This window comes from Acipenser ruthenus, chromosome 2, assembly GCF_902713425.1.
Source record: "Acipenser ruthenus chromosome 2, fAciRut3.2 maternal haplotype, whole genome shotgun sequence".
NCBI classification, from domain to species: domain Eukaryota; kingdom Metazoa; phylum Chordata; class Actinopteri; order Acipenseriformes; family Acipenseridae; genus Acipenser; species Acipenser ruthenus.
In genome coordinates this window covers 59,376,016-59,390,442 of record NC_081190.1, presented here as the reverse complement: position 1 = coordinate 59,390,442, position 14,427 = coordinate 59,376,016, and the positions used below count along the sequence as shown (strand labels likewise).

The 14,427-nt window shown below is 37.4% G+C and overlaps 1 protein-coding gene across 3 annotated transcripts in view; it reads left to right on the top strand.

The window, feature by feature from the left end:
• The window catches only part of LOC117409581 (microtubule-associated tumor suppressor 1 homolog A-like), an 84,555-nt gene that overhangs the window by 21,941 nt on the left and 48,187 nt on the right, over positions 1 to 14,427 (top strand). For all 3 annotated transcript variants that reach the window (XM_058997784.1, XM_034015847.3, XM_034015846.3), the window contains 2 exons: positions 4,534 to 6,770; positions 10,755 to 10,977. In XM_058997784.1, coding sequence (XP_058853767.1) covers positions 4,722 to 6,770; positions 10,755 to 10,977 — 2,272 coding nt within the window. In that variant the 5' untranslated portion in view covers positions 4,534 to 4,721. The remainder of the gene's footprint in view (positions 1 to 4,533; positions 6,771 to 10,754; positions 10,978 to 14,427) is intronic.

Sequence of the window (14,427 nt, the reverse complement as noted above, 5' to 3'; positions counted from 1 at the left end):
TGCCTCAAGTACTACATTTTTGAAAAATAGCCATTTCTCTGTGGATGTGTTACTCCAATCTACTTCTGTTAGTCTGTTTCATTCCTTCAGAGTTTTTTTGCCTTTTTTAAATTGTAAACATTCGCTTTAGAATATTGTATATCATGCAGGCTGCTGTGTTACTAACATATCTAACTTATTACAGTACAATGACACTTGATGTGACTTAAGGGAAGGTTGAAAGACCAGCAGCATTAAAAAGCGGCTGTGCAGTGGCGTGCAAATCTGGAGAATTGCTGAACACTCAACGTTAATATTTGCAACCAAATCAGAGACTTGCAGGTGGGTTTATCCACTGATTGTTAAAATGAACTGGTGGCTATCCTTGTCTGAATCATCACTCTTGCTGCCTGAAGAGGTTTGACTAGGGTAGTCTAACATTAACGGCTCATACTGGTATTTTTGTCTTGTGTTTGGAATTATTCTCTTCATCCATGATATTTGTATATCTGCGTGCAAATGGCTGCTTTGTGTGTAGCTATGGACTACAATTGCGGAAATCAACGCTGTCATGTGCCATGTTTACAGTGCAGTGCACTGAAGTTTGTTGTAGTTTGAACACTTTGAACAATCATGAAATACAATAGTTTCAGATCTCCAGGTTCCCATTTAATTTAATTATTTGCTTTAATTAGTTGAGTACTGTATGATGCAAATAGTTTTAAAACAATTACAAAAAAAAGAGATGCCATTTTATCTTTTTAAATATCTAAAGCTGCCTTTTAGAGGCAAGATACATCTTTTTAATGTGGTGAACCCTTATTTTTATTTCTGTGTTAAATATATTGTAGAAGTGTGTTTTATCCTGCAAAGTTTAAGAAAGTAGAGACACATTTAATGCTGTCTGTTCTGTTGCACATGTGCGATGGCTATATAAGGTATTTTTACTTTCACAGCTATTAGTTTTAATAGAAGAAAAACACCATGATAAAAACATATGTTTTTCCTTCAGCAAATGTCAGGGCAAGATTTACTGGGGGGCTGAGGGTGGGGTTGATCCCTCAAGTTTCTCCAAGCAGTGTTTTTTTTTTTTTTTTTTTTTTTTTTTTTTTTTTATTTCCTTTTGACTGTTTTAAACAGACAGGTAGGCTCTATCACTTAAAACGGAAAGGAACTTGTTAAAAACGTTATACTTTGTCCGTGCAGTTTTTCAGCACCAATCCATGATAATGAGAATGCGTCTCCTGACAATCCTGAACTTCTACTTCTCTGCATTTTTACAAAGGCTTATGCTTCTATTAAGGAAGCTTAAATAGTATTCTTTTCGTAAGTAAGGAAGTGACATTTCATTTGATCAGAAAATTAATAAGATTTCATCTTACATCTTGATTCATGTCTCGGCCTATACGGTTTACAACAAAATTTAACTCCAGCAAAGAAATTAGCCTTTGTAAAAATGCATTGTTAATTTTACATTGTCAGAAGACACTTTCTCATGAACAGATTGGTACCTTGATCATGCAATTAACACGTTTTAACAGGTTCCTTTCTGTTTTAAGTGATGCCCGTCGGCTTACAGCATGATAAAGGGGGGATTTGGAAATACAGTTATTTGGAGAAACTTAAAGGGTTTGTCTAGGTGGATTACTGTTTGCCATACTTAACTACTTCAGAAGGAAATTCCTGTTTCGGCAGCTTCTAAACAAACTCAGTAAAGCTGATTTTAGCCGGTTTCATTTATTGCACACAGTCAAAAGATAGGATGTTGCAGCAGTAATCGGCAATAAAATAGAATCTCGTTGATATTATTGAATTGCTATTGTGTAATATGATAACTATACTTGTTGTGTAGAAATAAAATTACAAAGACTAAGAATTTAAGGCACTCCGTGTGGAGTGCAGGATAAGCCCTATAGCCTGGAGATCGCAGGTTCGAATCCAGACTATGTCATTGCTGACCGTGACCGGGAGTTCCTAGTGGGTGTCGCACAATTGGCCGAGCGCCGCCCAGGTAGGGAGCGCTTAGGTTGGCAGGGTAATCCACCGTTCACTGCGCACCAGCGACCCCTGTGGCTGATAGGGTACCTATGGGTCCACAGTGGAGCCATTCAGATCTGTGTTTTCCTCCGTCGCTATAGGTCTGGTGGATCAACAGTGAGAAATGACAGATTGGCAGGAAAACGTTTCGGAGGATGCATGTTTCAGCCTCCATTTCCTGAGTCGCTGGGGGGTTGCTGCGGTGAACCGGGATAAAAACAATAATTGGATAGTCCAAAGTGGGGAGAAAACCGGGGTAAAAACTATTGGCGACGACCTAAAAAAAAAAAATTCACAAAACTGTTTTTTCACTCTGAATACCACCATGAGTAAATCTGCTTGCTTATTCATAAAATGTGATGCAAGCTCTCTATTAAAGTTAAATGCAAAAAACTGACTAGATAATTAAGTGATACAATTTGAGCTGGAGTTTTGATTTGATGCACTCTCCATACTGTGTAGCGATTTGTCATCTACAGTCTGCACTTGTCATTATACAAATATCTTTACACTGTATTTTGCATGGTGATAATGATGTTACACTGTGTGCAGTACATTTGGTAACTGAAAAGTAGTGTCAGTAACAAGTACTTGTATAATGCAAGAGCCACGTTGCGAAGTCTTGCTGTCATTAAAAATGTAAGGGTATTGTCTCCTGGTTTTTTTTTTTTTTTTTTTTTTTTTTTTTTTTAAATGTAGGTAGCCTCAGTATTGACTTCCATTATTGCAATGTGAGTGTAATAATCGATGGGTTTTGGTCACAAGATGCGATCCATTTGTCCAAGCATGACCGTTCATGGAGAAAAAATATCTAGGTGATGGCATCTTTATGGATAACACCCATGCTGCAGTAGGAGGTGTGGGTGTTTTTTAAAAGCATGGATTATAGCTGGATTGGGTTAGAGGGCCATGGAATCTTAAACTACCAGATTCCTGAACATATTGTGTGTTCCTGCTTTACATGTTAAGTATTATTGTTCAGTGGGGCTAAATGCACCATTAGGACCTGGGGTCTTGAATACCTGTTTATCCTGGTTCATGACTTCTAAAATATTCATGCAGTAATTCCCAAGGTTAAAACGAATAGCAATAGTGCCCTCCAATGGGTACTGGTGTAAAGAACAACAATTATTAGATGGGTTAGGCTTACTAGAAAGACAAGTGGAATGGGGTGGGAGATAATGGCAAGTGGAAGTGGTAATATCCAAGTATTTTATTTAAGTGAGGTCTTAATTCAACCTTTTTAATATGAGCAGGTACCAATGTTCCTTGGTTTTAGGGTAATGTCATTGTTACATTGGGCATTGTTTGTAGTGATTTACAGACTTTATTTTCAAAATGTGAGGTAATGTACATCGCAAGCCAACAGAAACTGATAAATCCATAGCTTGTTTCTTCTGTCATCAATTATATAATAAGACAAAATGCATTTGAGCGTGAACTTTGAAGGCAGGAGAGATTTTGAGATAAATAAAACAATTGTAATAGTATAACACACTAGCAAGAAACAACATGATTACAGAAGTTAAATTATTGTTTTGAGTTGTATCGTCCGGGCCAGTGTCCGCACCTGGGCAAGTGGCCGGGGCCACGACGCATACAGAAATTGCAAATATGAGCAAATGTACTATTTCTGTGCCAGCTATCCTACTCAAACAGGCTTTAGGGCTATACCCGTTTTTTAGTTTTCACCAAAGTAAAAATGTATGCATGCAGTGCAGTGAAACTTTTCAGAGATCTGCTTTTTTTTTTCTTCCATTTCCTGCTTGAGTCCTGTTCCCTTAGTCCCGCCTCTTCTCACTCCTATTGGCTCCCGTCTTCCCTAATCCTTCGTAAAGCAGAAAACCATTTGCTAATCTCAACATACAATTATACAAATGTGCCAATTAAAGACATTCATAATTGGCACATTTGTCTTACTTTCCAACAATCAAGACTTCATAAGAGCATTTTGTTGAGCCTCATTATCATAATGGCAGTTATTATACAATTTTAAACTGTCAAAAATGAAACCTACCGAACCTCCAAATAAAAATAAACGGTAGGAAATGGCTACAAAAAAGAATCTAATCTAAGTACATTTTAAAATGATTATTTCTGTAAAGTGTGTTTACTGTTAATTATGTACCAAGTAGGCTACAGTAAAAGAGTGTGCTAAAATCATTGTTTTTGTGGGGTGAGTTGGGGGACAAACCTGGCGCAGGCCCTGTGTAATAGTACCAGTTTTATACAATTTAAACTTGCTTTGAAATAGAGCCGTGAATGTTGTAGATATTGTCTCCTAGAAACGTGATACCATACAATAGAAAACAAACTTGTAGGTTATTAACTCTAATTTGGTATCACCTGAATAGGGCTTCAGTTCTGTACACTAGTTATTTAAGCAGATGTATTGTAACAAAGTATATGGTTTTGTATAGAGTGCAAACCTTGATTTCAATATGTACAATATATTTGTCCCCTTGTCTTTTTATAAACACTATGTCTTTCAACAATATGTTAATCTCTCTTTTTCAGGGCTGGATACAGACAGGATTTTAAATACTAACTGGACAGGAGCACGGGAATGTTTTCTGCTACTTCCTGCTGTGTTCATATTCCCTTCTGTAATGAACGTTAAAGGAACAACATGTAATGGTGAACCATTCATCAATTCTGAAGTACAACAGGTGTAGAATCAATAGTAACTACAAAACAGCAACAACATGAGTGTCAAGAATATTACAGTGCAAAATCAACTGAGGAAAGACGCACTCGATCAAGAGATAGATTTTGGTAAGCTGCAGTATCCACTGTTGATTGGTGATCAAAATGGAAATGAAGTTTCGTCCGATACTGGGTCACCCTCGGATTCCGTTCGAAGTGTCAGCTGTTTAAGTTACGGGAATTCTGCTGATAGTCCTGTTGTTGAAATGAGTGAGTGTAACTCAAGCATGGACCATGATGCCGAAGCCTTTAATCATAATTCTGTGTTTCTAAATGAGAGCGTCGGTGATCCTATGCTTGAAGAGGACTTGGGTATTAGTGGCAGAACAGAATTGGTCAGTTTGCCTCGGGTAAAAGAGCAGTTTAAGGGAATAATGCAGCCTAATCTTGAGGCAGACCCAAACCTGGAAAAATGGAATCCAAACCTTACCCTTGTGGTGCCTTGTATGCAGGAATGTACAAAGAATAAGAATATCTGCAATGTAGATATAGGCACAAAGAAAATTGATCTTGAATCTGTGACCCCAGGCAATGAGATGGCTGTTGATGCAGATGAAAGGCTTCCTGACCCTCCAGTCACAAAAAAATCTCCAGTTTCATCTAACAGTCCAGAAAATGGGTCTGCAGATAACACGCATGCTTCCTTGGATTCACTGAACTCCAATGAGATGGTGATGAGGAGCAATAGTTTTATGTTGAGTAGCTCCGAGAAGCCTCCTAGTGCCTCTATACTTGAGGCCGCAAACAGCACCAGTAGCATCCCTTCTGATCAGGGAAAGTTTTCAAGCACAATGCCAGATGTTTGTGGTGGGACATTTGAAAACATCCAGCCAGAAATATCTAGCTGTAATTTTGATGCCAAACAATGTACAGTAGAGGTACCAAAAGAGCTCCCTGAAGATGGCTCTCAAGGACAGTGTCTGCCTAATTATCTCCACCATGCTCAGCTTGGAAGCTTCTTGGGTGCAGCAGCAGTTGGTGAAGTGGAATGTTTGTCCCTTGCAGATCATTTTGTAAAAGATGTCAATGTAGAAATATCTGACCAAGAGGGAGCCATACTAATCCTTGCACAGAAAGTTGGAGAGAGTGCTGTTGACCCATCCACTCAAGATTTGATTCCTATGTCTAAAACTGAAGCTGATAACTTAATACCTCAGCTGAGACTAATGCTTTCACCAAATGGAGAGGCCGCTAGAGCTTCCGACGAAACATTTTTGGTCCGTAGTCCAGAGGAAAAATGCAATTACCACACACATACATCCACTCCTTTGCCAGAATCGAAGAACGTAACATTTATTATTCCATCTTTTGATGAGATTCCAGAACAGGCAACTGGGAATGTAAAAGATTTATTTTCCTGCAGTGACAAGAACCCTTTTCAAACCCTTAAAGGCAGCCAGTGGTCCTGTGCATTAAAAACACAAGAAAGTACAAGGCCAACTACATCTACTACAAGCAAAGCTGCCAAAGTAGAAATATTGAAATATCCTAAACCTGACTTCAAGAACATAAAGCCCAAAGTTGTTTCAAGACCTTTGGTGAAAACTGACAATCCCTCACATATTAGAAATACACAGAGATCACCTTCCACACCCAGTAAGGTTTGCCCCTTTCCAAGGGCTTCACAATCACAAAAAGATGTTCAAAAAGAGAAAGGGTCTGAAAAAGGACATGACATAGCACAGGAAAAAGCATCGAGAAATCAAAAGCAGGTGGTGGCATGCGACCAGCGTTTTCCAAGCAAGATGACCCCCTTTTCTGCAGTTTCAAAAACAGTAGTCAACAGGGTCCAAAAACCAGCATCCAATTTAAGGCAGAGGAATGGAGTATTAGACAAAGGCAGCTCTTCAGATTCAACAAGCTCTTTATTCTCCGAGACTGCAGTAACTGGTTCCCATAATAGATTCAACCAGACCACTCTGAACAACAAAGCTGAGAAAACTAAGTCTTCAGTGATTTCGGTTTCTTTGTCTCGCAAAGAAACTGGTGATCTGACGAATGGTATTGCACATGGATTGACTTCTGGAGCTGTTGCAACCACCTCTTCTGTAAGTATTAGTTGTATCTAGCAATTGTAACAGCAGTTTGGAGTACATTCTGGCCAATAGAAATGTCTGGGCAGCCAAGATCTAGTATAGTCACTATAGTCACCTTTTAATTTTGCTATAATGGGTCTATCGATCTGCTGAGCCAGTGATTTCATTACCATGTACCATTATCATATAGTTGCCAGTACAGTACCGTAGTTGGTAGCAAATGCAACTCTGGATCAGTGAGCCATCGATTTTACTTGGGGTGCAACCTGAGCTTATTTTATCTACCAAGGTCTCCTCCTCTGTGAAATGGTTCTTAGTACAGTTTTTTTGTTTCTATTTTTAATTATTTTTATTGTACAAAAGATGCTCCAGTATATGCACATGTCTTAAACTATATAGTTACACATGAAGTCCTTTGTAGCTGTACTATAACTTGCTAGGACTATTGTGTAACACATCTTATACTGTCTAGTTAGGCAAGGATGACAAGGAAGAAGAGAAACACCATCACATATGTGATGTAAAGGTCAAGTATTTGAGTGAAATGTAATTGATGGCTTAACTGTATGATGGGCATTGTTTTATTTAGGTTTCCCAAAGCGACTTGCCAAATTAAGTTCCATTGACTCAAATTGAAACACTATCTTTTTGATTTTGTACAACTACATTTAGTAATTAATAATATTTTCTAACTTCATGGGAGGCGGTTTTTATTAAAGATGGTACAGTATATGGAAGTGTGTCCATAAATGTACAATGTAGTGTAAGTGTAAAATATATAGAATACAGGTAAGTTTACTATATCCTTAATGGAAGTTGTTCCTGAAAGTTTCTCTCAATGTAAGAAATTAACAGATTGAATTGTGCATAAATTACATTTTAGACTTCACTGATGTACAGTGGTAAAGTTGTTTTCCAGGGAACATTTTAAACTACTTAAAATAAAGGAAGTGTGTCTCCTGCTCTTCAACTCTGAGGTAAATCACTCATTTGCTCCCTACAGTGTTACTTTATTTATGGATATTGCAGCTCCATTAAAACTGTTATGGTAATGACAAATGTAAGGCTCAAGAATCTGTAGTCACTACTGTAAATACATTGTAAATGAGAGTGTAATCTGATGTCAGTTGTGTTTTAAAATAGGGGGAAAAAAGGATATAAATTAAGCTGGGGCGTGTAACAAGTCATTATTCAGAATGACGCTGTTGTACACATGTATATTAATGTCTCAAATATATAAAGTAAGAAAGCTCTCTTTTATATAAAGATGCAAGTCAATTCAGTTGGTTTTAGTGATATACAGACGTGCTCAAATTTGTTGGTACCCCTCCACAAAAAATGAAGAATGCACAATTTTCTCTGAAATAACTTGAAACTGACAAAAGTAATTGGCATCCACCATTGTTTATTCCATATTTAATAGAAATCAGACTTTGCTTTTGATTTTTTTATTCAACATAATATTGTAAATAATAAAACAAATGAAAATGGCATGGACAAAAATGATGGGACCGCTAACCTAATATTTTGTTGCACAACCTTCAGAGGCAATCACTGCAATCAAACGTTTTCTGTAGCTCTCAATGAGACTTCTGCACCTGTTAATAGGTAGTTTGGCACACTCTTCCTGAGCAAACTGCTCCAGCTGTCTCAGGTTTGATGGGTGCCTTCTCTAGACTGCAAGTTTCAGCTCTTCCCATAGATGTTAGATAGGATTCAGATCAGGACTCCTAGAAGGCCACTTCAGAATAGTCCAATGTTTTGTTCTTATCCATTCTTGGGTTCTTTTAGCTGTGTGTTTTGGGTCATTATCCTGTTGGAGGACCCATGACCTGCGACTGAGACAGAGCTTTCTGACACTGGGCAGTACGTTTCGCTCCAGAATGCCTTGATAGTCTTGAGATTTCATTGTGCCCTGCACAGATTCAAGGCACTCTGTGCCAGGCGCAGCAAAGCAGCCCCAAAACATAACCGAGCCTCCTCCATGTTTCACTGTAGGTATGGTGTTTTCTTTGAAAGCTTCATTTTTTCGTCTGAACATAGAGCTGATGTGACTTGCCAAAAAGCTCCAGTTTTGACTCATCTGTCCAAAGGACATTCTCCCAGAAGGATTGTGGCTTGTCAATATGCATTTTAGCAAATTCCAGTCTGGCTTATGTTTTTTTCTTTCAAAAGTGGAGTCCTCCTGGGACTTCTTCCATGGAGCTCACTTTTGCTCAAAAAGCGACGGATGGTGCGATCAGAAACTGACGTACCTTCACCTTGGAGTTCAGCTTGTATCTCTTTGGCAGTTATCCTTGGTTCTTTTTCTACCATTCGCATTATCCTTCTGTTCAATCTGGGGTCGATTTTCCTCTTGCGGCCGCGCCCAGGGAGGTTGGCTACAGTTCCATGGACCTTAAACTTCTTAATAATATTTGCAGCTGTTGTCACAGGAACATCAAGCTGCTTGGAGATGGTCTTGTAGCCTTTACCTTTACCATGCTTGTCTATTGTTTTCTTTCTGATCTCCTCAGGCAACTCTCTCCTTTGCTTTCTCTGGTCCATGTTCAGTGTGGTGCACACAATGATACCAAACAGCACAGTGACTACTTTTCTCCATTTAAATAGGCTGAATGACTGATTACAAGATTGGAGACATGTGTGATACTAATTAAAGAAACTAATTAGTTTGAAATATCACTATAATCCAATTATTTATTATCTTTTCTAAGGGGTACCAACAAATGTGTCCAGGCCATTTTAGAATATCTTTGTAGAATAAGCAATAATTCATCTCTTTTCACAGCTTCTTTGCTTTATTCTATGACATACCAAAGGCATGCAAGTATACATGATAAAATAGCTTTTAATTTCATCACTTTTCAGGAGGAATGAAGCATTATTTCAGTGAGCTGTTTTTTTAAAAAAATGCTTACAGGATCTGTTTAAAGGACTGCTACTGGTAATTATCCATGATCAGTTTACTCTGGGCTCAGTTTCACTGTCTGCAATGTTCTAACAATAGCATCAAACACTTACACATAGTCTTTTTCAGCTGTGAGTAATGAATAATGTTTTCTAACATCATGGGAGGAGGTGTTCTCTTTTTTTTTTCCTTTGCCAAGCAACTTTTGTGATTAGACTTGCTTCCTGGTAGCCTAACAGACTAACTAACTTTATTACAACAACTCCTATTTGCCTTTCTGTGCCTCTTTTGATGCCATATATGCTGCATTGGGAGCTAGTATTAAAAACATGTTGTAACTTTTTTGTGGTTATTTACACCTGCTACAGTACTGAATGAATGTCAGTTCTGGTATAGAACCAATGTTTTTGGTCTTTGGTGGCGACTGATTTGAATTGCTACATGAGACCTTCAAACATCTTTTAGACTCCATGCCATGGCTTCTTTAAGGATGTACTTCACGCAGTGGCCCAACTTCAAAGTATTGTATTGTTAAATAATTTTATAAAGAAAATCTACCTCAATTTATGGACAATCTTTAATTTAAAAAAAAAAAAAAAAAAAAAAAGCAAAATTTAAGTCTAATGTCCAAAACAGCAGTCTTTACCTGTACATTTTATAAAGACATTTTTAATTAATTTTTTTTTAGGTCAAATTTAGGACAGTAGCTGTTTAAGTATGTTTGTTTAAGATTCCAAAGTCCCATTGGAAGGTAAACAACAAACATTTAAGCCAAATGATGTGCAATACACTTTTCTTTGAAACTGTTAGAGTAAAACTTGGTTGCGAACAAAATATAAAGTTCCCTGTGTAGGTATTATACTGTGAGTAAGACGAATAGTGTTTATGCAAAAAAAAAAAAAATTGGCTGTAGTTGCCAGTATCCCAAGGGAATAGAGTACAATAGCAACTTCGCAAAGAGCTTGCCTGAGATTAATGTGCATGTTTACTGTTCTGGTTTTAGGTGGCCAACACCTTGGAGAGTTAGAAATGCTGGTTACAGAATACTAACATGGGATCCTGTGAATAAAACTGACATCTTTTTACAGATGTTGTCAACTAAATTGGCAGCAGCTTCAGACGTAAGCAAATCCAGAGTTGGACAGAAGCCATCCCTCAGCAAGCCGAAAAGCAGTGTAGGTCCGCAGACTACATCTGCAGACTTTAGACTGCCACCTCCTGTATCAAAACTGAAGCTGGGAAGTTTAAGTAAAGATGGCTGCACCACTGGAATCCTGTCTCCACCAAGGACCAAACAGATGCCAGCTCATGGTAAGGAAAGCTTGGAGGTCTTACATTCTTCACCGGTTTTTATCCTAGTCAGGGTTTGAATATTTAGAATAAAAGCAGAAGTTTTATTTTATTACCAGTTTATCCAAACTCAGGCGTTTTCCCCCCCTTGTATTCCAAGAAAAACATTTTTGTTTAATTGTTAAGAAATGATAAACTGTCATTTTAGATATTGGTTACTCTTGAATACGTAAATGCATAGTCAATTATCCTTTGTATAATAAACATGAGTAATTTTAATTTGATTTATTGTATGTGGTAAATTAGAAAAAGAAAACTCAGTTCCCATGCAAAACAGCAACTCCGATTTGTCATTTTCAGACTATATAAATATTTTATAGTGTAACACGATATGAAAAACAACAAATCTCCAAAACATGTGCACATGACGAATGCAATCTAGTTTGTAATTTGCTATATTCCACTGAGTTTTGAATGAAAATGACTTGGTTTAGCTGTCCAAAGTAGTGTAAACTCACCAGCAGCTTTTTGAAATGTCCAGTACAAAGAAGCAGTTGTCTTTGGAAATTAAAACCAAATGAGATTCCATGTTGACAATGGAGAGAGGTTGTTAAGACTGAGGTTGAACAGCAAGTCTGTATTACTTCACTTGTAATAAACTGAATAGCCTGCCTTGCACAGTGCTGGCAGCTTTTCATCTGACCAGGATTCATAGTAATAATAATGTCATTTTTGAAGATGCATTTTTGGAAAACCAAGGTACAGTAGCTGAAGTGTTGCAATGTTATGCAAATTATTTTGACTTTTTGCAGTTTTTTTTCACCATATAAATAATATGAATGAACTGGATCTTTAAGTCACTAATGACTTTACTTAACAAGACAAATTCCCAGTTTCCCTGGGAACCACTGATTTTTCTAAGAGAAAAAAAAAATTATATATATATATTCCAAGGTTCAAAAATTAAATACTGAAGACATTATTTCATGTTAATTTAAAAATGAGTGTGTGTTCTGCCAGAATAGGAGTTTATATCTTCTCCTGGGGCCGGTTTTTCAAAACGTAATCCTAAATTCTGTGATGGATTCCTTTTTTAAAAATGAATTCTGTAGTTTTGTCATTCAGCAGTGCAATATTTATTTATTTATGTATTTATTTTATTTATTTATTTATTATTTTTTACAAAAGCTGATCAAAACGATCCAGATAATCATCTTGTTTACAAAATCTGGATCACTTTTATCCAGATTACATGTTTTGCAAAACCAGCCCCTGGTTTTAAAATGCAGCAAATACACAAAGGCATTAGTTTCTCATACTATAGAAAAACAAAATGTTACGTTTTAATTGTGGGAAGGGGGAAGGGAAGCAAGGAAGGAAGGAAGCAAGCCCATGTTTGAAAATGTATCTTCAGTCTTTTGCTAGCAACAGTAGTATACAACTGGCCTGAAACCTGCACCCCTTTGTTAAAAGCTGCAGTACGGTAAATAACCATGTGGTGGCAGTTGGCCAAAGGGCTTCTGTAATTTAAACAAAGCTGTTTTCCTGTTCCTGATGAACCAAGCTTATTCAGACATGTGTCATTGCCTATTAAAACCCCTTGAGGGCATTGCCATGGATACAGATGTACATAACCTCCTACAAATTCCTGTAGGGATGCTATGGGGAAGGGAAAAAAAAATACACACTGCTCCAAGTAGTGAGAAGGAAAATTGCCTCAATGGGGCGGTGGTTTCTTGTAATAGGAAACACGTCTTGTTAATGGCATAAACAGGAGGAAAGGATGTAGTAAAGATTATTTGAGTTGCACTTCTGAAATTAAAACCTGTTTTTTGTGAGTACAATCCAGTACCACATAGCAGTGTATAGACACAGTGTCTATTTGTACCTGCACAGGTTTCTGAAAAGGAGAAGATTGCTTTATTAAGATGGGAATAAACTGTTCTTTGCATCACCAAATATTTTTTCTTAAGCATTTGAAATGGACATCATGAAGGTGATTTTTAATACTTCTAAGTGAACAAGGTTGTGCCATAGGTATCTTACTAGAAGTTCTTATCACTGCAAATATCCTGCAAGAAATTAAAACAAATGCAAGCATCTAACCTATTGAACCTAAGGCCCAAGTAAAATGTGTTGAAAAACTGTAGTCTGGACTGTACTGAAAGTGGATTCCTATATTCACCAAAATTGGTATATGCACAAAAAGTGAAATTACTTCATTTTAAGCTTCCCTTGATTTTGTTTGCATTCCCCAAAGGTAGTTTTAGCTGTAGGCACCCCACCCCCCCTTGAAACCTGCATACCACTAAAAAAGAAAAGGCTACTTCAGTAATGTTTAACTTATCAGGCACCGCTGGACCTTTTTTAAATGCAAGCAAGAACATGGCTATGTCTAAATTATACAAAACACAACTTTCCTGAATAATTGTTGGTTTGTTTATTTAGCAAACGCTTTTATCCAAGGTGACCTTACAGAGACTAGGGTGTGTGAACTATGCATCAGCTGCAGAGTCACTTAAAACAACGTCTCACCCGAAAGACAGAGCACAAAGTTTAAGTGAGGGAGCTGGGATTTGAACCGGGGACCTCCTGGTTACAAGCCTGTTCCACTGGACCACACCGCTTCCTTTCATTGTTTTATCAAAAGTAAACCATGTAGAACTTCATGGAGAGGCAACAATCTTATTTATCCAGCCCCTGAGTAGCAGCCAGCAAGGATACCACAAATCTTTATTTTTGAGGGCTCTGCAAGTCATACCATAATCCATTGTTGGTTGATTCTTGAGCAATCAAAAGATTACATCATTGTATCCTGGCAGTGTCGGTAATTGAATGGTTGAAATTAATGACAGAACTGTGCAGCCTGTGCCTGTCGAGACTGGTTGCTGTCTCATAATTAAGGCCCTGTGAAGAGCTTACCTCCAGTGTAAAGCTCCTGTTGGATACTGCTTTTACGTGATCTGCTGCAGACACATTTAGCCTTTTTAGAGACATTGATTTTCTTGTTTACAATATGTAGTATTTTAATTTCCTGCCTAGATTGCATACAGTCACATGACATAATCACTACACAGCACTGTGCATGGCAACTAGTACACAGCAGAGCTGTGCAGTTTTGTTAGTGTTTTTTTTAGTTTTTTTTTTTTTTTATAAAATACAAATTTATAAAATCTTTTTTTTATTTCTTATGAATATTGTAAAAGTCGTGGTATTGGGCTATTTTCACGATTTTCCATGCAGCCACTGAAATCGCAATTTTACACAGGGCCTTACACAATGCACTCCTGTTGTACAATAAAGTACTGTTGCTGCTCATCCTGTATTAATAAAACAATTGATAGATGTATGTGTGTGTGTGTGTGTGTGTGTGTATATGTGTGTCTGGTTTTGTTTCCTTGTTCATTTTGGTTATACTTCAGTTGTGTATGTCCTGAATTTATATGGAAACAGAACTCTTTGATCTGTAGC